At 43.2% G+C, this 27,482-nt stretch overlaps 1 protein-coding gene across 3 annotated transcripts in view; it reads right to left on the bottom strand.

The window, feature by feature from the left end:
- Window positions 1-27,482, bottom strand: part of col21a1 (collagen, type XXI, alpha 1) — a 71,937-nt gene that overhangs the window by 43,861 nt on the left and 594 nt on the right. For 2 of the 3 annotated variants that reach the window (XR_008811286.1, XM_056292372.1), the window contains exons 1-6: window positions 23,327-23,450; window positions 22,533-23,093; window positions 21,938-22,103; window positions 21,620-21,848; window positions 18,720-18,893; window positions 7,346-7,423 (exon numbers count right to left, since the gene is read on the bottom strand). Coding sequence is in view for 2 of the 3 variants with exons in the window: in XM_056292372.1 (XP_056148347.1) it covers window positions 7,346-7,423; window positions 18,720-18,893; window positions 21,620-21,848; window positions 21,938-22,103; window positions 22,533-23,093; window positions 23,327-23,423 (1,305 nt within the window). In the remaining variant the exon portion in view is untranslated. Of the gene's footprint in view, window positions 1-7,345; window positions 7,424-18,719; window positions 18,894-21,619; window positions 21,849-21,937; window positions 22,104-22,532; window positions 23,094-23,326; window positions 23,451-27,482 lie in introns of those variants that run through there. The other variant, XM_056292373.1, reaches the window with a different exon arrangement.

Below are 27,482 nucleotides of genomic sequence, written 5' to 3' on the forward strand. Positions count from 1 at the left end.
CCTTTAGGAACTACAGGTATGTAGTAATGACCTACAGGAACTACAGGTGTGTAGTAATGACCACTAGGAACTACAGGTGTGTAGTAATGACCTATAGGAACTACAGGTGTGTAGTAATGACCACTAGGAACTACAGGTGTGTAGTAATGACCACTAGGAACTACAGGTGTGTAGTAATGACCACTAGGAACTACAGGTGTGTAGTAATGACCTATAGGAACTACAGGTGTGTAGTAATGACCTTTAGGAACTACAGGTGTGCAGTAATGACATTTAGGAACTACAGGTCTGTAGTAATGACCTTTAGGAACTACAGGTGTGTAGTAATGACCACTAGGAACTACAGGTGTGTAGTAATGACCACTAGGAACTACAGGTGTGTAGTAATGACCTTTAGGAACTACAGGTGTGTAGTAATGAACTACAGGTGTGTAGTAATGACCTTTAGGAACTACAGGTGTGTAGTAATGAACTACAGGTGTCTAGTAATGACCTTTAGGAACTACAGGTGTGTAGTAATGACCTTTAGGAACTACAGGTGTGTAGTAATGAACTACAGGTGTGTAGTAATGACCTTTAGGAACTACAGGTGTGTAGTAATGACCTTTAGGAACTACAGGTGTGTAGTAATGACCTTTAGGAACTACAGGTGTGTAGTAATGACCACTAGGAACTGAAGGTGTGTAGTAATGACCACTAGGAACTACAGGTGTGTAGTAATGCCCTTTAGGAACTACAGGTCTGTAGTAATGACCTACAGGAACTACTGGTGTGTAGTAATGACCTTTAGGAACTACAGGTGTGTAGTAATGAACTACAGGAACTACAGGTGTGTAGTAATGACCATTAGGAACTGAAGTTGTGTAGTAATGACCTATAGGAACTACAGGTGTGTAGTAATGACCTTTAGGAACTACAGGTGTGTAGTAATGACCTATAGGAACTACAGGTGTGTAGTAATGACCTATAGGAACTACAGGTGTGTAGTAATGACCTATAGGAGCTACAGGTGTGTAGTAATGACCACTAGGAACTGCAGGTGTGTAGTAATGACCTTTAGGAACTACAGGTGTGTAGTAATGACCTAAAGGAACTACAGGTGTGTAGTAATGACCACTAGGAACTGCAGGTGTGTAGTAATGACCTACAGGAACTACAGGTGTGTAGTATGACATACAGGAATTACAGGTGTGTAGTAATGACCACTAGGGACTACAGGTGTGTAGTAATGACCACTAGGAACTACAGGTGTGTAGTAATGACCTATAGGAACTACAGGTGTGTAGTAATGACCTTTAGGAACTACAGCTGTGTAGTAATGACCTATAGGAACTACAGGTGTGTAGTAATGACCTTTAGGAACTACAGGTGTGTAGTAATGACCTATAGGAACTACAAGTGTGTAGTAATGAACACTAGGAACTACAGGTGTGTGGTAATGACCTTTGGGAACTACAGGTGTGTAGTAATGACCATTAGGAACTACAGGTGTGTAATAATGATCTACAGGAACCGAAGGTGTGTAGTAATGACCACTAGGAACTACAGGTGTGTAGTAATGACCTACAGGAACCACAGGTGTGTAGTAATGACCTACAGGAACTACAGGTGTGTAGTAATGACATTTAGGAACTGAAGGTGTGTAGTAGTGACCTACAGCAACTACATGTGTGTAGTAATGACCTATAGGAACTACAGGTGTGTAGTAATGACCTATAGAAACTACAGGTGTGTAGTAATGACCTTTAGGAACTACAGGTGTGTAGTAATGACCACTAGGAACTACAGGTGTGTAGTAATGACCACTAGGAACTACAAGTGTGTAGTAATGACCACTAGGAACTACCGGTGTGTAGTAATGACCACTAGGAACTACAGGTGTGTAGTAATGACCTTTGAAACTACAGGTGTGTAGTAATGACCTTTAGGGACTGAAGTTGTGTAGTAATGACCTATAGGAACTACAGGTGTGTAGTAATGACCTAAAGGAACTACAGGTGTGTAGTAATGATCTACAGGAACTACAGGTGTGTAGTAACGACCTTTAGGAACTACAGGTGTGTAGTAATGACCTACAGGAACTACAGGTGTGTAGTAATGATCTACAGGAACTACAGGTGTGTAGTAATGACCTTTAGGAACTACAGGTGTGTAGTAATGACCTACAGGAACTACAGGTGTGTAATAATGACCTTTGAAACTACAGGTGTGTAGTAATGACCACTAGGAACTACAGGTGTGTAGTAATGACCTTTAGGAACTACAGGTGTGTAGTAATGACCTACAGGAACTACAGGTGTGTAGTAATGACCTACAGGAACTACAGGTGTGTAGTAATGACCACTAGGAACTGCAGGTGTGTAGTAATGACCTACAGGAACTACAGGTGTGTAGTAATGACCTATAGGAACTACAGGTGTGTAGTAATGACCTACAGGAACTACAGGTGTGTAGTAATGACCTTTAGGAACTACAGGTGTGTAGTAATGACCTTTAGGAACTACAGGTGTGTAGTAACGACCTACAGGAACTGCAGGTGTGTAGTAATGACCTTTAGGAACTGCAGGTGTGTAGTAATAACCTTTAGGAACTACAGGTGTGTAGTAATGACCTAAAGGAACTACAGGTGTGTAGTAATGACCACTAGGAACTGCAGGTGTGTAGTAATGACCTACAGGAACTACAGGTGTGTAGTAATGACCACTAGGGACTACAGGTGTGTAGTAATGACCACTAGGAACTACAGGTGTGTAGTAATGACCTATAGGAACTACAGGTGTGTAGTAATGACCTTTAGGAACTACAGCTGTGTAGTAATGACCTATAGGAACTACAGGTGTGTAGTAATGACCTTTAGGAACTACAGGTGTGTAGTAATGACCTATAGGAACTACAAGTGTGTAGTAATGACCACTAGGAACTACAGGTGTGTAGTAATGACCTTTGGGAACTACAGGTATGTAGTAATGACCTTTAGGAACTACAGGTGTGTAATAATGATCTACAGGAACTGAAGGTGTGTAGTAATGACCTTTAGGAACTACAGGTGTGTAGTAATGACCTATAGAAACTACAGGTGTGTAGTAATGACCTTTAGGAACTACAGGTGTTTAGTAATGACCACTAGGAACTACAGGTGTGTAGTAATGACCACTAGGAACTACAGGTGTGTAGTAATGACCTATAGGAACTACAGGTGTGTAGTAATGACCTTTAGGAACTACAGCTGTGTAGTAATGACCTACAGGAACTACAGGTGTGTAGTAATGACCTACAGGAACTACAGGTGTGTAATAATGACCTACAGGAACTGAAGGTGTGTAGTAATGACCTTTAGGAACTACAGGTGTGTAGTAATGACCTACAGGAACCACAGGTGTGTAGTAATGACCTACAGGAACTACAGGTGTGTAGTAATGACATTTAGGAACTGAAGGTGTGTAGTAGTGACCTACAGCAACTACATGTGTGTAGTAATGACCTATAGGAACTACAGGTGTGTAGTAATGACCTATAGGAACTACAGGTGTGTAGTAATGACCTTTAGGAACTACAGGTGTTTAGTAATGACCACTAGGAACTACAGGTGTGTAGTAATGACCACTAGGAACTACAGGTGTGTAGTAATGACCTATAGGAACTACAGGTGTGTAGTAATGACCTTTAGGAACTACAGCTGTGTAGTAATGACCTACAGGAACTACAGGTGTGTAGTAATGACCTACAGGAACTACAGGTGTGTAGTAATGACCTTTAGGAACTGAAGGTGTGTAGTAATGACCTACAGGAACTACAGGTGTGTAGTAATGACCTATAGGAACTACAGGTGTGTAGTAATGACCTACAGGAACTACAGGTGTGTATTAATGAGCTTTGGGAACTACAGGTGTGTAGTAATGACCACTAGGAAGTACAGGTGTGTAGTAATGACCTATAGGAACTACAGGTATGTAGTAATGACCTACAGGAACTACAGGTGTGTAGTAATGACCACTAGGAACTACAGGTGTGTGGTAATGACCTACAGGAACTACAGGTGTGTAGTAATGACCACTAGGGACTACAGGTGTGTAGTAATTATGTTTAGGAAGTACAGGGGTGTGGTAATGACCTACAGGAACTACAGTTGTGTAGTAATGAACTACAGGTGTGTAGTAATTACCTTTAGGAACTACAGGTGTGTAGTTATGACCTACAGGAACTACAGGTGTGTAGTAATGACCTACAGGAACTACAGGTGTGTAGTAATGACCACTAGGAACTACAGGTGTGTAGGAATGACCTCTAGGAACTACAGGTGTGTAGTAATGACCTTTAGGAACTACAGGTGTGTAGTAATGACCACTAGGAACTACAGGTGTGTAGTAATGACCTACAGGAACTACAGGTGTGTAGTAATGACCTTTAGGAACTACAGGTGTGTAGTAATGACTACTAGGAACTACAGGTGTGTAGTAATGACATTTAGGAACTACAGGTGTGTAGTAATGACCTATAGGAACTACAGGTGTGTAGTAATGACCTACAGGAACTACAGGTGTGTAGTAATGACCACTAGGAACTACAGGTGTGTGGTAATGACCTACAGGAACTACAGGTGTGTAGTAATGACCTTTAGGAACTGAAGGTGTGTAGTAATGACCTACAGGAACTACAGGTGTGTAGTAATGACCTACAGGAACTACAGGTGTGTAGTAATGACCTTTAGGAACTACAGGTGTGTAGTAATGACTACTAGGAACTACAGGTGTGTAGTAATGACATTTAGGAACTACAGGTGTGTAGTAATGACCTATAGGAACTACAGGTGTGTAGTAATGACCTTTAGGAACTACAGCTGTGTAGTAATGACCTACAGGAACTACAGGTGTGTAGTAATGACCTACAGGAACTACAGGTGTGTAGTAATGACCTTTAGGAACTGAAGGTGTGTAGTAATGACCTACAGGAACTACAGGTGTGTAGTAATGACCTATAGGAACTACAGGTGTGTAGTAATGACCTACAGGAACTACAGGTGTGTATTAATGAGCTTTGGGAACTACAGGTGTGTAGTAATGACCACTAGGAAGTACAGGTGTGTAGTAATGACCTATAGGAACTACAGGTATGTAGTAATGACCTACAGGAACTACAGGTGTGTAGTAATGACCACTAGGAACTACAGGTGTGTGGTAATGACCTACAGGAACTACAGGTGTGTAGTAATGACCACTAGGGACTACAGGTGTGTAGTAATTATGTTTAGGAAGTACAGGGGTGTGGTAATGACCTACAGGAACTACAGTTGTGTAGTAATGAACTACAGGTGTGTAGTAATTACCTTTAGGAACTACAGGTGTGTAGTTATGACCTACAGGAACTACAGGTGTGTAGTAATGACCTACAGGAACTACAGGTGTGTAGTAATGACCACTAGGAACTACAGGTGTGTAGGAATGACCTCTAGGAACTACAGGTGTGTAGTAATGACCTTTAGGAACTACAGGTGTGTAGTAATGACCACTAGGAACTACAGGTGTGTAGTAATGACCTACAGGAACTACAGGTGTGTAGTAATGACCTTTAGGAACTACAGGTGTGTAGTAATGACTACTAGGAACTACAGGTGTGTAGTAATGACATTTAGGAACTACAGGTGTGTAGTAATGACCTATAGGAACTACAGGTGTGTAGTAATTACCTTTAGGAACTACAGGTGTGTAGTAATGACCACTAGGAACTACAGGTGTGTAGTAATGACCTCTAGGAACTACAGGTGTGTAGTAATGACCTACAGGAACTACAGGTGTGTAGTAATGACCTACAGGAACTGAAGGTGTGTAGTAATGACCACTAGGAACTACAGGTGTGTAGTAATGACCACTAGGAACTACAGGTGTGTAGTAATGACCTTTAGGAACTACAGGTGTGTAGTAATGACCTACAGGAACTACAGGTGTGTAGTAATGAACTACAGGTGTGTAGTAATGACCACTAGGAACTACAGGTGTGTAGTAATGACCACTAGGAACTACAGGTGTGTAGTAATGACCACTAGGAACTACAGGTGTGTAGTAATGACCACTAGGAACTACAGGTGTGTAGTAATGACCTTTAGGAACTACAGGTGTGTAGTAACGACCTTAAGGAACTACAGGTGTGTAGTAATGACCACTAGGAACTACAGGTGTGTAGTAATGACCTTTAGGAACTACAGGTGTGTAGTAATGACCTTTAGGAACTACAGGTGTGTAGTAATGAACTACAGGTGTGTAGTAATGACCACTAGGAACTACAGGTGTGTAGTAATGACCTACATGAACTACAGGTGTGTAGTAATGACCTTTAGGAATTACAGGTGTGTAGTAATGACCTACAGGAACTACAGGTGTGTAGTAATGACCTTTAGGAACTACAGGTGTGTAGTAATGACCACTAGGAACTACAGGTGTGTAGTAATGACCTACAGGAACTGAAGGTGTGTAGTAATGACCTACAGGAACTACAGGTGTGTAGTAATGACCTTTAGGAACTACAGGTGTGTAGTAATGACCACTAGGAACTACAGGTGTGTAGTAATGACCTTTAGGAACTACAGGTGTGTAGTAATGACCTTTCGGAGCGAGGTCACCCTACATGAATGGAGATTCAGGACACTCTTAATAGAATTATAAAGATTTTTAAAAGTATAGAATCATACAAATTATAAAAAGTACTATAGAATCAAATTAAACACTAGATTATATAGTACGTAGTTAATTGGAGAAAAATTAATTTCCAAGAGTAGGTTAAGGATGTTCTCACGGAAATAATTAGAGAGACATGCTGAGACACAGAGTAAGAGCATTTGGCATCTTTTAGTATTTTTTAGTATACGTCATTTTTTCCCCCTCCTCAGATATTCATATCCAGCAGCCATGTATTTCAAAGAGTAATTTGGCACTACATCAGTGGTTAAGGCACAGCCTAAGTCGTCACAACAGTGGCCGCCATTTCATGAAGTCATTGCCAGAAGACATTAAGATAATACTCCATGCAATATGCTTGAAGATGAGCCATGGGTCCTCTTTCCAAATACGACATTATGCATCAACAGATGTACTGTATGTGGTATAAGTAAAGGAATTTACAATGCATTTTATGCCAAAAATATGGCAATGCACTGTGCAAAAACGAATGAAAGATATTTGAAGCAATAGAATGTTTTTAAATTGATGTTAAAATCTAATGAGATAATGATGCATTGCAATCATTGCAAAGATTTTGTTTGACAAGGTGAAGCAGCATTATCAAGGTCTGTTTCCTGGTAGCAGACTGATAAAACAAACACTGACACTGTAGTTGAACAAAGTCTTGTACTCACAACTCCGGGAATTTCACAGGCAGTCTCTCGATTGTTCTGCTCTGGGTCACAGTAGATGCGAAGTTTCTGGATCTCAAACTACATAAAATCACAGTTGGAGAAATTAGGGTTAGGGTTACAGGATTTATTTTACATTAATACAAGCAAACAAACTGTGATTTTGGGCTTATTTTGCAAGTGTTGTTGCAGCTTGTTGTATATTACAGTAGATACAGATGAAGTCTCTATGTCCATATTTTGGTCCCTTTGTTTTCAGTTTTGTTTACCTATATTCAAAGTTTAGTTTAAAGTATGTTTGAATAACACTATTATCAAATGACTTCAGCAACACTACCATACTCTATTTGGCTCTAACATACTAATAAAATATTAATAATACTGTTAGAATACTCTGATAAGTGACTAAATTTGGATTTTGTATTAGTCTCCATGGCTTATTCTAGTATCAGATGAGCACAAAGGAATTCAAAATACTGTTACATAGAAGAGCTGCCAAAAAAAAGTTGTCAATAGGCCACAAACAATTCCCAGAAAAGCCTCAGTTACTAATTTTACTGGGGTTTAGGATGTTTTAGTTGGAAGTAACAACATTCTCTCATGAAACATTCTTGATCCGGCATTTTGTTGATGTCAGTGTCGAGCGCTGTCTTAGTCACAACCTCGGGCCTTTCCATACAGTTTTACTCCAGTTGAGATCTGAGGCACAATGACATAATGTGCCTCAGGAGTTATGTTTAATTTCTACCTAAATGCTGACTTCTATTGTTCAGAGGGGCCCATCCAGAGATGATGATCATAATGTCTTATTTGTATAGCACCCTTCAACCATATTAGCAACCAATGAGGGAAAGCCAACATTGGGGTTATATGTGACCTAACATTTGCTCCAGTGAGAAATCTGGCTGCAGAGTTTTGTACAACCTTGCAGAGTTTGGATAAAAACTGATGACCCAGATAGATGTACAGAGCACTGCAGTAATCCTATCTGGAATAGACAAAGCCACGGATGACTTTGTTTGCATCCGCAAAAGGTGACAAAGAACTTATCTTGGCTATTTTGTCGAACTGTAAGTAGCAGGACTCAGCCAATTTGTTCAAAGTTGAGATTTGCACCAAGAATACCTAGATTTCTAGCTCAGGGCTTAATATTAAGTGAGAGAGGATTAAGGCCCAGCTCCAGTTTCTCAAAGGCCATCTCAGGGCCAATAACTAACACTGCTGTTTTCTCAAAGTTTAACTGCAGGAAATGAGGTGCCAGCCATTCTGTTGTCAGCTAAACAATTTTAGTGGTCAGAAACTTTGTTGAGTTCATCAGGTTTGACAGAGAGATAAAACTGAGTGTCATCGACATAACAATGGAAAGCTACATCATGTGTCCGATAGGCAACATTAATCCATCTGCTGCTTATACCCACCTAATCCAAATCAGAGTTTGGGGAGAATGGAGCCTTTCCCAGCATGCACAGAGGAGAATCACGGGTCCACAGTCACACACCATTAATACCTATGGGACTCTAAATCACCTAGCATACATATGTTTGCACTGTGGGGGGAAACTGGAATATCTGGAGGATAACCCCACAAACATAGAGAGGAAATGGAAACTCCACACAGGTGATCTTAAAATCAAACCAGGTCCCTGTCACTGTGAGTTAACAGTCAACCACTAAGCCAGTGTGATATGAGGTTTATGAAGAAATAAGATTAGTCCAAGCATCTTCAGTAGAGGACATACATTCATCAATGTACTCACCAATGACACTGTGAAGGTTCAACTGGACAGATAAGAGGAAACAACTGAAGAGCAGACCCAGTAATCTCAGCTGAGTTTCTCAGGCTGTTGACTAGTGTCTAAAGCTGCATTGAGGTCTAAAACCACGATGACAGAACACTGGCTGGAGTCTGCATTTAACAGTATCATCGTCATTAGTTGCTTTGCAAAGACCGGTTTCAGTGCGGTCGTGTTTTCAGAGGCCAGATTGAAAATTCTCAAATTATTAAATTTCTCCACCGTTCCTAAATGTTATTTGCTACTCCTTTTTGCAACATTTTCGGGATGACATACAGTTTTGAGATCTATAATTGTCTAAAAAAAATTGGTTTCTTTCTTCTTCTTTTTTTTTACATGATGATGCTAGTCATGTGGTTCGGGTCCTGGACTGTTCTGGTGGCATCTGGACACTGCTTGGCATCCTCCTCATCATATTCTTCATAAATTTTCAAAGTCCATTATAATTCTGTTTATCCTCTTTCAATGTTGCATTGTGTAAATTGTGTAAACACAATATCATGTCACATTGTGCGTCTTGGGAGAGAGATCCTCCTGCGTTGCTCTCCCTGAGCTTTCTTCCTGGTTTTTCTCCCTGTTAAAGGTTTTTTAGGGAGTTGTCCCTCATCCGATGTGAGGGCCTAAGGACAGGATGTTGTGTAGCTGTAAAACCCACTAAGGCAAATTTGTGATATTTGGCTACACAAATAAAATTGACTTGACTTAAAACAGAGACATTAAAATGTGGCTTCTTAAGAAGAGGCTTTGTCGTTGCATGTTTGGGACACCGCCAGTAAAAAGAGAGCTATTTATAGCAGATAAACTTTCAGGGCCAACTACCCTGATCAAATCCACAAAAAAGCCTGGGAAGCAGGGGAAAGAACTGTAAACATGAGCACAACTTGAAGGTACTTCCATGGTACTCCAAAAATGTCGAATCTTTTTTTTTTTAGAAGAAAAACCCTGAAACTTCTGGTGGTCCTCTGGAGATGAAGCAGAAATGACAGTAGTGGTGCGTTAACAAGGTGGCGAGTAAAAGTAAACAGAAATTTAAAAGTGTGAAAAAGTTTTTTTTTAAATATGTGTTTATTATTTTTGAGAGCATAGCATGAATACGAACGTACAAACAAACAAGGAAAAAACAAACAAACAGCACATTCTTGGTAATGTTAATTACCACAGTCATTATTACACTGAAAACAGAGCAGTTTTTCTTTAAAAGGTACAGAAGTGTAAATACATAGTAGAAGAACAAAAGGAATATACACAACAAGGTGCTCTACACTGGACACAACACATTAGTCCCCTGAAAAAAAATTCAGCACAGGGTCCCAGATCTTACTGAACACAACTCCTCTATCTTCATTATAAAACCTCAGTCTCTCCAGACGTAATGTGTTTGCCATTTCTCTCAACTACAAATCACACGTGGGTACAGAGTCCATTTTCCACACTCGCACAATTAACTTTTTTGCAATCTCCATTCTAACCAAAACAGCCATTCTTCCATACTCATTGGCAAAAGATAAGGAGCTTGTTGCTCCAAGAATGGCTTTGAGCAGATCAGGTCCCCGAGGCTTCCCGAAACCCTCTGAGAAACATGTCTGTGAATGTTCTCATTCATCCAGGTCGTGGTTATCCAAAGGAGTTGAATCAAGTGCAACTGGACTTGGTATATATCCGTGAAGACGTTTCGCCTCTCATCCAAGAGGCTTCCTCAGTTCTGCCTTTCTGACTAGACCAAGCTAGTCTGACTGGCTGGTGATGAGACTCAGAATTTATCCTCTAGGAGTCGTTGTCAGAGCTATAGATGTCCATGGCTCTTTGTGTCCCGTTGTTTACCAACGCCCGTTGTTAACAGAGCCATTCATATGAGTGGCTCTTTTGTGTACCGATGTTTGGCCAGGCCCGTCGCCATCGGGGCTATTGATATGCGTGGCTCTCCTGCGCTCCGATGTCCAGCCGTGCCCGTTGCCATCGGAGCTATGGCTTTGCATTTGTTTAGCAGCGACGGTGGTTGGGGGTGTTAGTTTGGACTTCATTGTTCAGTGGTCATGAGAGTGGTTGGAGCCGTTAGTGAGCGACTGTTGTTCTTGGAGGCTAGGCTTCTTGAGTCTCCTGGGTAGAGATGAAAGGACGGCATTGTAAGTGGGAGATAGGTGGTGTCGCAGACCTCCTCCTCTGTTGAAGGATGGTTTTTCCAGTTTCGCATAGATGGCTTCCGTCACCCCTCTTTCAAACCATCTATCTTCTCTGTCCAAAATGTGTACGTTGCTGTCCTGGAAGGAGTGTGTCTTCTCCTTTAGGTGTAGATAGACTGCTGAGTCTTGTCCTGAGGAGTTTGGCCTTTTTTGTTGGGCCATCCGTTTGTGTAGTGGTTGTTTGGTTTCTCCTATGTATAGGTCAGTGCAATCCTCATTGCATTGTACAGCATACACCAGATTGCTTTTCCGGGTGTGTGGTACACGGTCTTTGGGATGAACCAGTCTTTGTCGGAGTGTGTTGCCGGGTTTGAAGTATACCAGGATGCGGTGTTTGTTGAAAATTCTCATGAGTTTCTCGGAGACCCCAGAAACATATGGGATGACTATGTTATTCCTTCTGTTGCTTTTCTCCTCCTCGCTCACTCGGTTGGTCTTTTTGGAATGTGATGCAGTTTTCACAAAGGTCCAACTGGGGTAGCCGCAGGTTTCTAAAGCTCCCTTCAGGTGTTTGTGTTCTTCCCGTTGGGCCTGAGTGCTGCTGGGTACATTGTCAGCTCTGTGTTGCAGAGTCCTGATGACGCTCAGTTTGTGTTCCAGAGGGTGGTGTGAGTCGAAAAGTAGATATTGGTCTGTGTGTGTAGGTTTCCTGTAAACCCCAATGTGGAGGCTCCTGTCTTCCCCAATGTGGACGTCACAGTCCAAGAAGGGCAAACTGTTGTTCTTTACGTCCTCCCTTGTGAACTTAATGTTCTTGTCCACTGAGTTGATGTGTTTGGTAAACGCTTGCACCTCTTGTGTTTGGATTTTGACCCATGTGTCGTCCACATATCTGAACCAGTGGCTCGGAGGTGTTCCTCTGAAGGAGTTCAGGGCCCTGTGTTCTACCTCTTCCATATATAAGTTGGCCACAATGGGCGATACTGGTTAGCCCATTGCACAGCTGTGTTTCTGTCTGTAAAACCGGCCCCTGAATTGGAAATATGTAGTGTTCAGGCAAAGGTCCAGTAGTTGGCAAATCTGGTCTGGGCTGAGGTTGGTCCTATCGTGGAGGGTGTCGTCCCGTAGCAAACGTTGCCTCACAGTTTCCAAAGCCTCCGTGGTTGGGATGCAGGTGAATAACGAGGTCATGTCGTAGGATACCATGGTTTCATTCAGTTCCAGTTTTACGCCTTGGACCTTGTCCACGAAGTCAATGGAGTTTTGGATATGGTGAGGTGTTTCGCCCACTAAAGGGGTCAAGATGTTGGCTATATGTTTGGCAGTGACCGAGTTTATGCTGCTGACGATGGGCTTGAGGGGGGTTCCATCTTTATGGATCTTAGGGAGTCCATATATGCATGGAATGTTATCTTGTGGGTAGAGACGGTGGTATTGTATCCGATCAACGGTTCCTCCTTTCTGTAGTTTCTGTAGGTACTCTATTATTCTCTATTCTCTTTTGCTCTGTTAGCGATGGGTGTTGGTAAACAACGGGACACAAAGAGCCACGCATATCAATAGCTCTGACAACGACTCTTAGAGGATAAATTCTGAGTCTCATCACCAGCCAGTCAGACTAGCTTGGTCTAGTCAGAAAGGCACGAACTGAGGAAGCCTCTTGGATGAGAGGCGAAACGTCTTCACGGATATATACGAAGTCCAGTTGCACTTGATTCAACTCCTTTGGAGAAGATAATGAGATATTTTTTGTGTGATTAAAAGGTTTTAGGACAGTAGTCATTAGTTAAATTATTCACGAAATATGCCAACATAACATTCAAAAGTGGCGTGTGCCATTTTGGATAAGTCTATGCTTAATGCAGCTTTGTTTAAAGCCTGCAAACTACCACACAATGCCTGCATCTGCACTAAGACGTGGTCTGATCAGGTGGAGACACAAGTGTAATATTTGGTTTATCCATCCATCTATCCAAACCACTTATCCTACACAGGGTCACAGTGATGCTGGAGCCTATCCCAGCAGTCATTGTACAGCAAGCAGGGAGACACCCTGGACAGGCCACCAGGCCATCACAGGGCCTGTGATTTGTGTGTATTTGGTTTATATTTGACACCAAACTAGCACTGTACCACCTGATTATGACTGACACACCCTCTACTGCGCCCTCACGGCCATTTTGGTGCAAGCAATGTCATGGTGAGCCTGGAAATCAGCAAACGCGCCCAGGTGAGAGAAAAATCATCTTGCACCCAATGAAATTGTCATTATGTCTGCGTTAGCAATACCACCAGACTTGTGCCATCCGGAAACTAGAGCCCCCAGTCTTAAGCTTCTCGGCCCAGGAACCTTTCAGCTTCGGCTGGGGTGCTGAACATGCTTGTATTGTTGTTAACTGGAACTGCCAATCTCGCTGGGTGTTGGAATCCGCATCAAATTTTCCTGGCTCTGCACTTCTCCTTGATATCTTCAAAAGCCAGACGCTTCTTAATGGTAGCCAAAGTGAGATCGGGATAGATGAACTCTGGGCGCCCATCATACTGTTGCAGAGCCTCCTCTCTTGAGAGCCTCGGCACCATTTCTTTCACCTGGAAGTATCACAGCCTGGCAATAATAGCCCTCGATTTACCAGCTTTAACTGGTGCTAGGCACCAGTGGGCACGGTCACTTCAATTGGTCAGTCAAAGTGTTCATCTCCCAGTATCTTCGGAAGCAACTTGGCTACAAATTCTGTTGGCCTACTATCTTCGGCCTTCTCCTTGACCCCAATTATGCAAATGTTTCGCCAGCAGGAGCAAGCCTCCAGGTTATCATGTTTGGCTTGTTGTTGCATGTATTGAGATGCTAGGCTATCTGCCACCTTTCCAGCTCCTCGATTAACCTCTCATGTGATTTGGTGGTAGCCTCAGTTGAAGACACTCGCTCGCTAACAACAGATAGCGCCGGATGGAAGCTCAAGAGGGACCCATTAAGCGTCTTGTCGACTGTGCAGTTCCGCATGTTTATTGCTGCCAGGACATCCTTGTCGGTAGTTGGAGTTGGGGCACTAGCAGCGTTAGCTTTAGCTTCTCCCATGCCCATTAGCTTTGTCAAGTTCTCACTAGAATCTTCTTCTGCAGAACTCTTTTCTTGTCCCTTTCCTGGTTTTGTCATTTTGCTTAGAACATTATAACTCACTTCAGACACAGAGAAATGAAAGTTGAATGTCTTTTGGGAGAGGTAAAAGGTGAAGTTGAGGCAGAGCTCCCTGAAAACTCATCTACTCCATGTCAAATCAATCCGGAAGCCCCTGAGAAAAAGTTTGACTATGCAATTTAACTGGTTTAATGAAGATGTTGTTTTGTACATTTCCATTTATGTTCTGGGTTTCTGGATTTCCTCTCTGGGCTTTGAATGTGAATATCAATCCATTGGGAGTGTTTGCCTACATGTTTCATTGAAATTTTCAGAGGGGCTAAGGCATCAATGGTCATATGTTATGGTGCACTGAAATGATCAAGCAACAGCGCAGCAGGACTAAATCACGTTAGAGTAAACTTATTGTTATGCCTGGCGAAGACTTGAGAGAATTTGGTTGCAGTATTGGAGTTAATGATGTGTGAAGAGAAAGAATGACTCCTTTGTGATGATGGCTGAAAGAGATGATCCTCAAAACAAACACTACTAGTGGAGAAGAAATACAGTTGCCTCTCACCTCCGCTAAGCTAACTTTTCCACCACAGGCCAGAGCAAGAATAGGAGTTGACCTATAATATGTGTTGGACCATGTAATGTACAGGTTGCTCAAGGTTACATATAATCAACATCAACTGCTTCTGCAGTGAAGGGATATGGTGAAGTGTCTAAATAAATGTTAAAATCCCCAACTATAATAATTTTGCCATAATTTACCACAAGTGATGACATACATTTGGAGAACTCTGAGATTAAGTGATATTTCTCAGTTTTGCGGTTGACAGATTGTGCACATAAAATGGGAAAATGGCTATGTAAGACAAAACCTCCCGTTTTAAAAGAGGTGAGGTCAAAAATAGAGACAGAGATGTTACTTGCAAGTGTAACCTCACTGTGCCTGATATCAAGCAGACAAACTACAGACTTTACTATACTAAGCACAAAAAGTAAGGAAATTTGTGTTTGGTAGATTATTTCTTTGTTATAACAATGCTTCTTGGCAATAAATCTTATACCGTTGGAAAGCCCGTTTATTTCCCTTTTAAATGGAGCCACATTTTTAAGGAACATGCATTTGTGGGATGAGCAGCAGAGCTGAGTATGTGGGTTGCGTCCATGAAAAATTTGCCAAATCTTCTCTGCCAATGCCAAACAGCTTATTTTGCTGTTGCTATTGACTCGTTTTGAGCTTCTGGTACCCCGGGTGCTGACAATCAGGTGCCTGATATAAGATTTATTGCCAAGAAGCATTGTTACAACAAAGAAACAATCTACCAAACACACATTTCATTACTTTTTGTGCTAAGTTTATACAGTTGTGGTACATTTGTCATTCAAAGTGACAAAAATTATGATATTTAGAACAAAGGAAATCCCTAGGAGTCTGAACTATGATGCTGAGAGATGTGGTGTCTCATGTGCCAGACCATCTCATCTCATCTCATCATCAGCCACTTTTCCAGGGTCGGGTCACGGTGGCAGCAAGCTAAGTAGGGCACACCAGATGTCCCTCTCCCCAGCAACACCCTCCAGCTCCTCATGGGGGATCCAGAGGTGTTCCCAGGCCAGATTGGGCAGGTAGTTCCTCCAGCGAGTTCTAGGTCTACCCTGGGCTACCCAGTTGGACGTGCCTGGAAAACCTCCAAAGGAAGGTACCCAGGAGGCATCCTAATCGGATGCCCGAACCACCTCAACGTGCTCCTTTCAAGCAACGGCTCTACTCCAAGCTCCCTCCGGATGTGAGCTCCTCACCCTATCTCCAAGGTTGAGCCCAGACACCCTACAGAGGAAACTCATTTCAGCCACTTGTATCTGCAATCTCACCCTTTCAGTCACTACCCAAAGCTCATGACCATAGGTGAGGGTTGAAAAGAAGACTGACTGGTAAATTGAGGGCTTTGCCTTCCGGCTCAGCTCCCTCTTCGCCACAACAGTCCGGTACAACGTCCGCATTACTGCTGATGCTGCACCAATCCAACTGTCAATCTCCCACTCCATCCTACCCAAACTTGTGAACAAGACCCCGAGATATTTGGAACTCCTTCACTTGAGGCACCAACTCGTCCCCAACCCGGAGGGAGCAATCCACCATTTTCTGGTAGAGAACCATGGCCTCAGACTTGGAGGTGCTGACTCTCATCCCGGCCATTTCACACTCAGCTGCAAACCGCCCCAGTGCACGCTGGAGGTCACGTTCTGATGAAGCCAACAAAACCACATCATCTGTGAAGAGCAGAGATGCAGTTCTGAGGTTCCCAAAACGGACGCACTCCTCACCTTGGCTGCGTCTTGAGATCCTGTCCATGAATATCACAAACAAAATCGGAGACAAGGGACAACCTTGGCAGAGTCCGACACCCATCGAAAACGTGTTCGACTTTGTGCCCAGAATGCGGACACAGCTCTCACTTTTGTTATACAAGGACCAGATGTCTTGTAGCAACTGCCCCGGTACCCCATACTCCCGCAGTACCCCCTACAGAGCGCCCCGAGGTACACGGTCATAAGCCTTCTCCAAGTCCACAAAACACACGCAGACTGGCTGGTCAAACTCCCATGCCTCTCCCTCGGCACTTCTGCAAGGGTAAAGACAACAGTTGGGCATCGTTTGGATTTTAACGATTCTGATTCCGATTCTGCTTTTCGATTCCTGTTGTTAACGATTCTTGATTCCGGTTCTTTGAGAGGCGGGGTCAAAACAGGTCACGTGCTTCTTTCACGTAAGAAAAATTTATTTAAAAAAACTGTATACAAGCCATTCTCTTTTAAGAACGGATTATTCATGTGCATGTCTCATTCTTTTCTTTACATTTACAACTGTCTTCATACATGAAGACGAAGAAATAAAGACACAGTCACACCCTGGTCCGGACTACCAGGTGTTAAAGTCCGTAAATTAGAAACAGTACTTGTTTAGAAAAATGAGCATATCTGCCTTCTCAGACTGTACACGCGAGCGTTCAGCACAGAAAAAACGCGTTTCAGTATTTACATACAGTTTAGCGACTCGCTCATGTATAAGTTGTTTGCTGTCTTGCTGTTGCGAAGAAGACAAATGTTATTAATTTTCACCTACCCAGTTGGGACGAGGTGCTGCTTGCTGTTTGCTTAGGGCTGATGAAGAGGACGCCGAGGCAGGAGATGGAAACCAGCGCAACGTGTCCAACATGGTACACTTGTTAATCTGTACACCGTGTAGAAGGTGTTTGGCCATATTTGTTGTGCGTCCTCCCTTGCACAAAATAATGTTGCCACAGTGCCAACGCTTCATTTCTTGAAGCCACACTTTGGTCCATGATGGCGCACATTTAACAGAAGCTGCATGCTGCCACCATGGAAACTGAAACTAACTTTAGCGCGAGTGAAATTTATTTAGGAACTGGTGGGCAGAATCGAAATTTGACTTTCTTAACGATTCCTTTGGAATCAGAATTTTGGAACCGGTTCCAAATGAACCGGTTCTCGATGCCCAACCCTAGTAAAGAGTTAGTCCGGTGTTCCACAGCCAGGATGGAATCTGCATTGTTCGTCCTGGATCTGAGGTTCAACAATTGGTCAGGGCCTCCTTTCCAGCACCCTAGAGTAGACTTTCCCAGGGAGGCTGAGCAGTGTGATGCCCTAACCACTGGAGCACACCCTCCGGTATGTGCCAGACCAGTATTTTATGTTATACAGTATATAGTTCTCTGTACTGTAGACTCATATACAAAACATGAACCCATTGTTCATCGTTGTTTTTTTGTTTTTTTTCTCCTTCAGTTTTAGTTACTATTGTGGCCATTTTTGCAACAATGCTCTGTAGATGGCAACCAATGTCTAATGGATTTTATGGGTGTCTGAGGGGGTTTAAACAGTTATTAAGTTTAACACTCTTATAAAAATCCCACTGTAATACTGAGAATAAAATGTCTCAAAACTAGTCTTCTTTTCTGGAACTTTTTCAGGGTGCAAAAACAGTTGCCTTTTGGATGTGCTTCTTTTTGACATAATAATTCAAGAAACTACACACCATGCTGTACTTTAGAGTGCCTTACCTTAACATTATTATCATTCCCTGCTTTAGCAGCATTTTTGAAACAGCAGCTAGTCACAGAAACAAATGAAGCAAAGTTGAATAAAACCTAGAGGACAAAGATGCCCACTTTACCAAAGAAATATGCACAGTTTTTAAAAATTGCATATTTCTCAGTAAACTTCTATACAGGAGGATGACATGTGTAGGTTTATTTGCTCAGCGCTCAAGTTGCTCATCCACATTTAAACCCGTTCCCTTCAACTTGATCAACTTACTGGAACTGTAGTTTCTTTGTTGATGTATTTTCCAACTTGCGTTTTCCCATTAATGAAGATGCCAACTGGGGGCTCCAAGGGTAAAGTTTCGATCTCCAGGTCATCCACGTAGAGGGTAACCTCCTCTTCGGTGACCAGTAGCCGGAGCTGATGCCATTTCTCATCAAACAGTGTCTTTCGTGTTTTTTGAGAGAAAATAGGAAACGTGTTAAAACTGTTATATGGTAACTCAGGGCTGACACAGAGACAGAAAACAAAGAATAAAACACAGCCGGACTAGAATGATTGGGAGGATAAGAGAGGTTGCCAATGCGGGGGAGGGTGCTTTAAGGCTGGGGTGAAGTTGGAATACTCTTGGAAAAATGTGCAAACAGTTCACGCTGAAAACCACTCAGGTTTGTAGGTGTCTGATGATAGTTCGTTGTTTGAAAATGTCTGTGTTTTCAACGGGGAAGAAGTCCTCAACTTGAAAAAACACCTGCTTTCACTGCACATTTTTTTCAAATGACTAATGCATATGGGTAGAGTTATGGAATCCAAAACACGTATCTCAGGAATGTCAGGAAGCAACTGTAAAAAAGTCCCAGCTCTTGGCCAACTGGAATAGCCTTAAACAATCCCGTCAGACAGCAGTTCTGATATTTTGACATCATGCAGGTCCAGTACAACTTTTTCAGATAGATTTCTCACCTACCCTCGCCTGGTAACATGTGATATGACATGTGGTCCAGAGGAAGTATAAGACCAACACCACGTTGAGCCGAACAGATTCCTTCCTAGAGAAGGGGGCTCCATACAAAAACGAATACTGGGAGCACCTTGTAGGGCCGCCATGGTCACGTGTAAGATTTAGTAATATGATGGTATGCAAGATGCTTAAAAAGTAGACTCACTATTTTGGCCTGTCCTCCTAAAACATTGGGAAAAACAAGTTTATGTACTCGAGTTATTAGATAAAGCCTTGCAGGCCAATATGGCTACATAAACATTTCATAAACATTTTAAACTCACGATGTTCAATAACTTGTGCACCAGGCCTTTGAAGTCTGGTTGAGCCATGTCATACTTTTGGCACAAGTATAAAAATCTCGTGTTATAATCTTGTGAGAAACCATAGTTGTTGATTGCCAACTTGTATGTCCAGTCGCTACAACTTTAGCAACTGCAGTGAAGCACAACTTCATGCACTGATACAAAGTAGCAGGCAGCCAATGAGGTGATGTCGTTAATTGGTAGCACTGTAACGACACAAGACAAGGCAAGACAGAATACATATGCGTGAACAACAGAGGGGGACGGTGGAATGGTGAGGATGCAGGGAGTAGAGGTGACGAAGGCGTATGAGTTTAAATACTTGGGGTCAACTGTCCAAAGTAACGGGGAGTGCAGTAGAGAGGTGAAGAAGAGAGTGCAGGCAGGGTGGAGTGGGTGGAGAAGAGTGTCAGGAGTGATGTGTGACAGAAGGGTACCAGCAAGAGTTAAAGGGAAGGTTTACAAGATGGTTGTGAGACCAGCTATGTTATATGGTTTGGAGACAGTGGTGCTGATGAAAAGACAGGAGGAGGAGATGGAGGTGGCAGAGATGAAGATGCTAAGATTTTCACTGGGAGTGATGAAGAAGGACAGGATTAGGAACGAGTATATTAGAGGGACCGCTCAGGTTGGACGGTTTGGAGACAAAGCAAGAGAGACAAGATGGAGATGGTTTGGACATGTGTGGAGGAGAGATGCTGGGTATACTGGGAGAAGGATGCTGAATATGGAGCTGCCAGGGAAGAGGAGAAGAGGAAGGCCAAAGAGGAGGTTTATGGATGTGGTGAGGGAGGACATGCAGGTGGCTGGTGTCACAGAGGAAGATGTAGAGGACAGGAAGAGATGGAGACGGATGATCCGCTGTGGCGCCCCCTAACGGGAGCAGCCGAAAGTAGTAGTAGTAGTAGTAGTAGTAGTAGTAGGTAGACTGTAACGAGACAGGTAGGTAAGCATATTACTTCATAAACATTAACAAAGACCTGAAATCTGAAACATAAACTGCTTTAATAGTTCCAGCTTAACATCCATTCATTCATTCATCCATTATCCAATCCGCTTATCCTGCTCTCAGAGTCGCAGGGATGCTGGAGCCTATCCCAGCAGTCATTGGACAGCAGGCGGGGAGACACCCTGGACAGACCACCAGTCCATCACAGGGCTGACACACACACACACACACACACACACACACACACACACACACACACACACACACACACACACACACACATTCATACCTAGGAACAATTCAGTACGGCTGAGTCACCTGACCTACATGTCTTTGGACTGTGGGAGGAAACCGGAGCCCCGGAAGAAACCCACACAGACACGGGGAGAACATGCAAACTCCACACAGAGGACGACCCCCAAGGTTGGACTACCCCGGGGCTCGAACCCAGGACCTTCTTGCTGCGAGGCGACCGCACTAACCACTGCACCGCTGTGCCGCCCATCTTAAAATAGATAAGCTATTTATGAAATATTGCACTTATTTCCCACATATATTCCGCCGTAGCATCCGGGAAGGTCATGTAGATGTCTGAAAGCAGTGTAAACAGTTTGTCACCATCTACTGATGTGAAAATGAAAAGAACGTGGTTCTCTGCTTTCATTTGAACAAAAATACTTTACACAACTTGGCTGAAACAAAATTATCAAACGTTGCAAGTGGATTGATTGTGAATGGTGACGACGGTCCTGCAGAAGATGTCTACTTGAATCGATTCAAATAATTTGCCGAGCCTTCAGCACAGACTTATGAGCACTCTACGTCTTCAAAAACATCAGTGACTATAAATCTTTATTAATCTGACTGAGCACAGCTACTCTTTGTGAGCGATGTGTACGTGGTGGTGGTGGTGGTTTACCCTTGCAGCCTGCTGTGAGAAAGTGACCGTTTGGATGCCGCTGGGTGCCTCACTGGTGGTGGTGAACATCACCGTGCGGTCGAATCCATTTAGAGAGACTGCCATTTGTGGTTTCTCATCATGAGTCTGCACTCGCCACAGGTCCCAGTTTTCCTTGCTCACAGATCCCTTATACTTCAGGGTTGCCACAAACACATAGGATGGAGGCAGGCCGTCTGGGAATAAGGACCTGATGGGGAGATGATCAAAAACATCGGTCAACTTTCCAAACATCGCTGATGATCCACCAACAGATTATGATCTGGTTATTTACGGTACCTTGTTGTCTCGCTTAAGTCAACGTGAGATGTTACTTCGTAGGCTTTACTGCCATAAAACGACCCATGGGTCAGCTTTGCTTTTTTAGCCAAATTGAGATGCAGCAGTATATCAAAACCCTTCTCGTCACGGGAATCGACAGCGATTCTTGCTGGACAAACGGTCTCTGCAACAGAGCAGACGTAGCCAGACGAGGAGAGAGAGAGTGGAAGAGGGGGGAAAAGGGAGGGAGAAATCACCGAGACGTCACGATGTTTATGCTTTAAGATTTGTGTGGTAAGAGTTTCCCTGTTATTGTTGACTGTTTAATGGTGACCCTTGTGCCTCCTTTGTTTTCTTTACAATTCTTCAGGGACTGTGTTGACTGATGAGTCACTGCAAAAGCAGATAGCTTTGGGAAATATTGGTTTTACATTTTAGTCAATAGGGCTATAAACAGGATTATCCAAATTCTCCTGCTAATGCTCACACAATCCACCTTCTCGACTACGTTGGAAATAACTTAATACCGTTTGCTGTTTGTGCTTCATAATGCCTGAAGTATGAAAAACACAAAAAAGCCATTCTGACACTGAGCCGTCATCTCTTACTGTACCTTCACACAGCTTCTGTCGTATAACCTCGCGTATCTTGGAGATAGCTTTGTAGTCCTCAACAGAAAAAACATAGGTGGAAGATGGCTTGTTTGCAATGTCCCTCAGCTCAGCCTCCTCTGTCTCTGACCCAACACCAATTGCAAAGAGAATTATTCCTTTTTTCCTTGCCGCTTCTGCAGCTTTCAAAACCTCATCTTGAGATTTCCCATCTGTTAGGACAACGGCAATTCTTGCAATGCCCTTTGGACCACGCTCAGAGAGGCCGAACAGTTTGTCTGTAGCAAACCTGATGGCCGTCCCTGTCCGTGTGTTCCCCCCCATGTACTCAATGGACTCCATTGCTTTGATGAGGTCCTCGTTGGAGGGGTACTTCCCTAGAGGCATTTGTAAGACGGGATCGTCGCTGTACTGGACAACTCCCACCTGGGTAAACTTCTGTCCAACATGGAAGCTTGTGGTTATATTGACCAGCCATCGCTTGACTATTTCAAAGTTGACATCCTCCACACTCCACGAACCATCTAGAATAAAGACCAAGTCACACGGCGCCGTCCTACAGCCTAAAGGAGACATAGGATACAGCTAGATTAGTCACCTTAATATTGGTTTCCAAAAAAATGTAAAAACAACCATAGTTCTTGTTCGTATCTAATTTTCTCAGTGCCGGGGCGTTCACGATCCCCTGCATGTATTCACCTTTGCCAGGTGTATGCATTTGCAGGTACACCAGGTTTTGATTTATGGACAACATGCATAACAAATGACAGAAAAGTGAAGACAGAAGCACCCTTACTTCTTAAGTCTTCATCTTGTGCTGCACAAAGCAAATGGAGGAGCAAGAAGCACAGACATCCAAAGAGACAAGGCATGGATCTGTTTTTGTGACCCATTACGCAGCAGTACCAAGCTTCAATTGTGCACCTACAGGGAAAGGGAAACACATGCATTGTATTGCTGTCATATCAAAAATGGCAAAAATTAGCATTTGTGATATGTGGGTCCTACGTCATTCTTGCCTTTACAGCAGTTGGGCGTGTAGGAGCCAAGAGAAGCAGGCCTTCTACAGGAAGTTCACCAGATCTGATCCGTTTACTGGCTGAAACAAATCTGGGTGTGGAATACCACTGATGTGCCCAAGGCACCTGGTGAAAGTCTGGCACTGTGTGAATGTGAGGCAAGGCAGCGCTGAAGAGAGAGCATGCACACTAAAAAAACAAGGAAAACCAGAGTCTGGAGTTATTTATGTTTCCCATCACTGAGATATAAATAGACTCATCACTTATTGCTTTCATACGTTAAAATGGAAAATGGCATCAGTTAATAACCCAGACATCCCATCTGTGTTGGCAAACATGACCAACTGCATCTCAAACACCAGGATCAGGAACATATTTGTCGTTTCATTTCATGCACCTGCGCACATGAAATGAAACGACACAACGTTTCCCCCAGCCCACAGCAGTGCAACACAAAGACAAACACACATATCCAAACTACAAGAAGACACACATCCAAACTATAAAAAAAACTACGAGAACACATATACCTAACATGTAAAAAAAATAAAAAATAAAAATAAACAAACAAAAAAATCACTGTCCAAGACAGCAAACACCGGGATGACTGTCGGAGCTGCCGGTCTGCATGGGCTAGCAGTTAGCTTAGCCTGCCCCGCTTCCGCTTCCGCTTCCTGTCAGACCTCCCTCGGTGTTTCCTCCTCAGGCACAGCTCCGGGCAGCAGCAGACCAGGCTCTCCCAGCTGACCCAACACCAGCTCTCCCAGCCGGACACCTTCGACCCACCTCCCCACACTCCACACGATGACACCAAAAATACAGGCAAGGCTAGGTGAGGCCGCTGCCAGACCGCCCTCGGTGTTATTGGAACTGCCGGTCTGCATGTGCTAGCAGTTAGCTTAGCCTGCCCCGCTTCCAGGTCCTGTCAGCTCCAGGCAGGGCTGTGGTCCCTGGGCCCACAGGACGCAGCAGACAAAAGCTCTCCCAGCTGATCCAGCACCAGCTCTCCCAGCCATCAAACGAAAACACAAACTTAGACGCAGATGTGGACAAAGGCACTGCATGGACGGTACTGGGTGAGGCCGCCGCAAACATGAATTCGCCCCGCCATCTTCCCACACAGGTACTTGGTGAGGCCACTGCAAACGTCAATTCGCGCCGCCAGACATTAAACATGTTAAACATTAAACATGGACATTAAAGTTAGTCTTCTGACACATTAACATGAAATAGCCAAACGTTAAAACAATGGAAAAATACGCTAGTAGAGGATATGACCTGGAAGACGTTTTTGGCAAGACCAACACATACTGCACATTATAGCAGTACAAATTCAACAGTATGTTCACTGTGGAAATGTTCCCATACACTGAGTAAAGCTGACATTCACAGCTCTGATTAACTGACGGTAAACATTTTCTGTAAAATACAAACAAGCAAAAGGAGTACAAGACGGGACAATGGAAACTGACATAAGTATAATGTCTATTGAATTTTGGCTCACCATCAAAGTTGAACTGATAACACTACTGAATGTTATGTATGTACATATCTATGTATCTATGTATCTATCTCGCTATTCAGTTAAGAATAAAAGTAACAATGCTGGGTTTGTCCCATGACAATAGTCACTGTCAGTCCCAAATGTTACATATGTTATATGCAATGTAACACACGTAACATGTTACATATGTAAAATGTCTTACGTACCTAACGTGTTACATATGTTATATGCAATGTAACACATGTAACATGTTACATATGTAAAATGTGTTACGTACGTAACGTTACATATGTAATGGATGTTACCAATGTTATGTAACACATGTAACACACTTCATATGTAACATATGTTAAATATGTAACATCTTACATATGTTATATCTGGAACGCATGTTAAATGTGTAACATGATGCATATGTAACACGTTACATATGTAACATGCATAACATTCATTACGTATGTAACATATTTAACATGCGTTACATATGTAACATGTGTGACGTAAGTTACATATGTGACATAAGTGCATGTGACCCACAAGGTCCATGTCAATTGGCGGTTAGAGAAATTAGAGATGAAGTGGAATTCTAACAGTCATGTAAACCAGTGAACTTGTTGACTCTGTCATACTGGACGAGACTGGTTGTCAGCTGCTGTGTTGGTGATTAATCGAGAATTGCCAAGTGCTTTGCGTGTGTCCATTTAGACCATTAACAGACATTTCATCAGATTTTGTTTGTCCGAGTGTGCTCTAGGAAACTGTATTTTATAGCAGTTTCCAACAACGTTAAAGCAAGAAACTGATGCCATCATAAAGAGAAGCAGCCATAAATGAGGAACAGATATGCTGCATAGACAAAAGGACTTGTGGAAGGAATTTAACAGGAACTGACTGTATACTTTATCCAGCAGCATAGCTGCTTCGCTTGGGGACATGTAAAGGTCAACCTACAGCAACACTGGCCAGGACAGAGCCAGTGGCCACCATGTGTCATTGTGACCGGGCAGCCAAAGTGTGCTCACATCTATAATATGACCATGTTTTTCCACCATGTAAACCATGACTTGAGGTAGCACAGCTCGACATGGCTATAGACTGCCATGGATGTGCAGACCTTCTTTTCCAGGTTTTTCCCCCCGGCAAAGGGCGAGGGGAGATTGTTGGAAAGCCCCGCGTTGACACGGGCCAGTCGGCGTGACTTTCCCCTCGACTGACTTTCCCCCAAACTGAATATTTCTACACCTCTGCTTGAGCCACATGGAATTCATTTACAGCGTCAGACAGTGAAATTCCAACTCCGGACGGTGACCGAACACGTGCAGCTATGATGAGGAGGAAGCGACCTTCACCCAGGAATAAAAAAATTAGAGACTGTCCTTCGACAACAAAGTTGTCAGGATGCTGCAGATGGACACTTACCTATGAAGACCATGTTAAATCTTGCTGTCTAGGCGTAAGTGAAGAACACATGCAGGATGTCGGCACACTCCATCCCTTCTAAGTTACCGGTGCACTTGTTTGCCGGGTGACTACCATTCTCCACATGTCTCGTGTTCACCACAACTTCCTCACCGGCCTCTGACTTGACAGGGTCAGCCCAGACACTCCAGAACCTGTGGCCTGCTCGTGATGGTGGCTGGCTGGTAGGACTGCAGGGCTAGCATGCTTGGCTTTAAGAAACCTCCTTCAAAAACCAACGTAAACACTCACACAGACACCTTAAGTTTCAGCTTTACCGACACGCGACATCAAAACGCATTGGGAACGTTGCTTTAATCCTCTCGTTTGTTGCAGTAGTTTGCAAAGGATTTATGCCTAGTCTGGTTTTTTGGGTCCAGCTGGACATAAGAGTCAGAAAGCTGCTGAACAGCTGATGCCTCCCACTTCACTAGAGCCCTTTTTTGTGGGGTAGGAGGATTTGAGTCACATTGTGTTGTAGATATTTACTCTAATAACATGCCATAGATTTTCCTTTAAATTATGGATTTTTCTCACGGTGGCAGCAATAGACGGAAGCCAGATTAATATCTTTGAAACCTGTTTGTTTAGTGACTGTTTGATGCTCAGATTAGCAACTCCAATCTACAAATGAATCCATTAGAAATGTCACATCCAGCGTGTGTTATCGTTCTCCGTGATAAATGTAATAATAGAGTGTTTTTTTCCATCCCTACAACAACAGATTCTGTCCGGCGTGCTCTACAACCTCGCCAAGATGTGGGGGAATTAATTGCTGCCAAGTTCTTCACGCAACATGGGAAAAGTCACAACATTATATCAGCTCTCCGCTGAAATCAGCTAGAATACCCAGACCATAAAAGAATGTCTGACATTGCTCGGAGTCGCGAGGTGCTTCCAGTTTGTCAAGCATCCTCCACCTTCAGCTTTCCAGATCTTTAATGTTCTACATCCGTCGTAGCCGCTCAGTT

The sequence above is a fragment of the Lampris incognitus genome, chromosome 13, assembly GCF_029633865.1.
Source record: "Lampris incognitus isolate fLamInc1 chromosome 13, fLamInc1.hap2, whole genome shotgun sequence".
Taxonomy (NCBI): domain Eukaryota; kingdom Metazoa; phylum Chordata; class Actinopteri; order Lampriformes; family Lampridae; genus Lampris; species Lampris incognitus.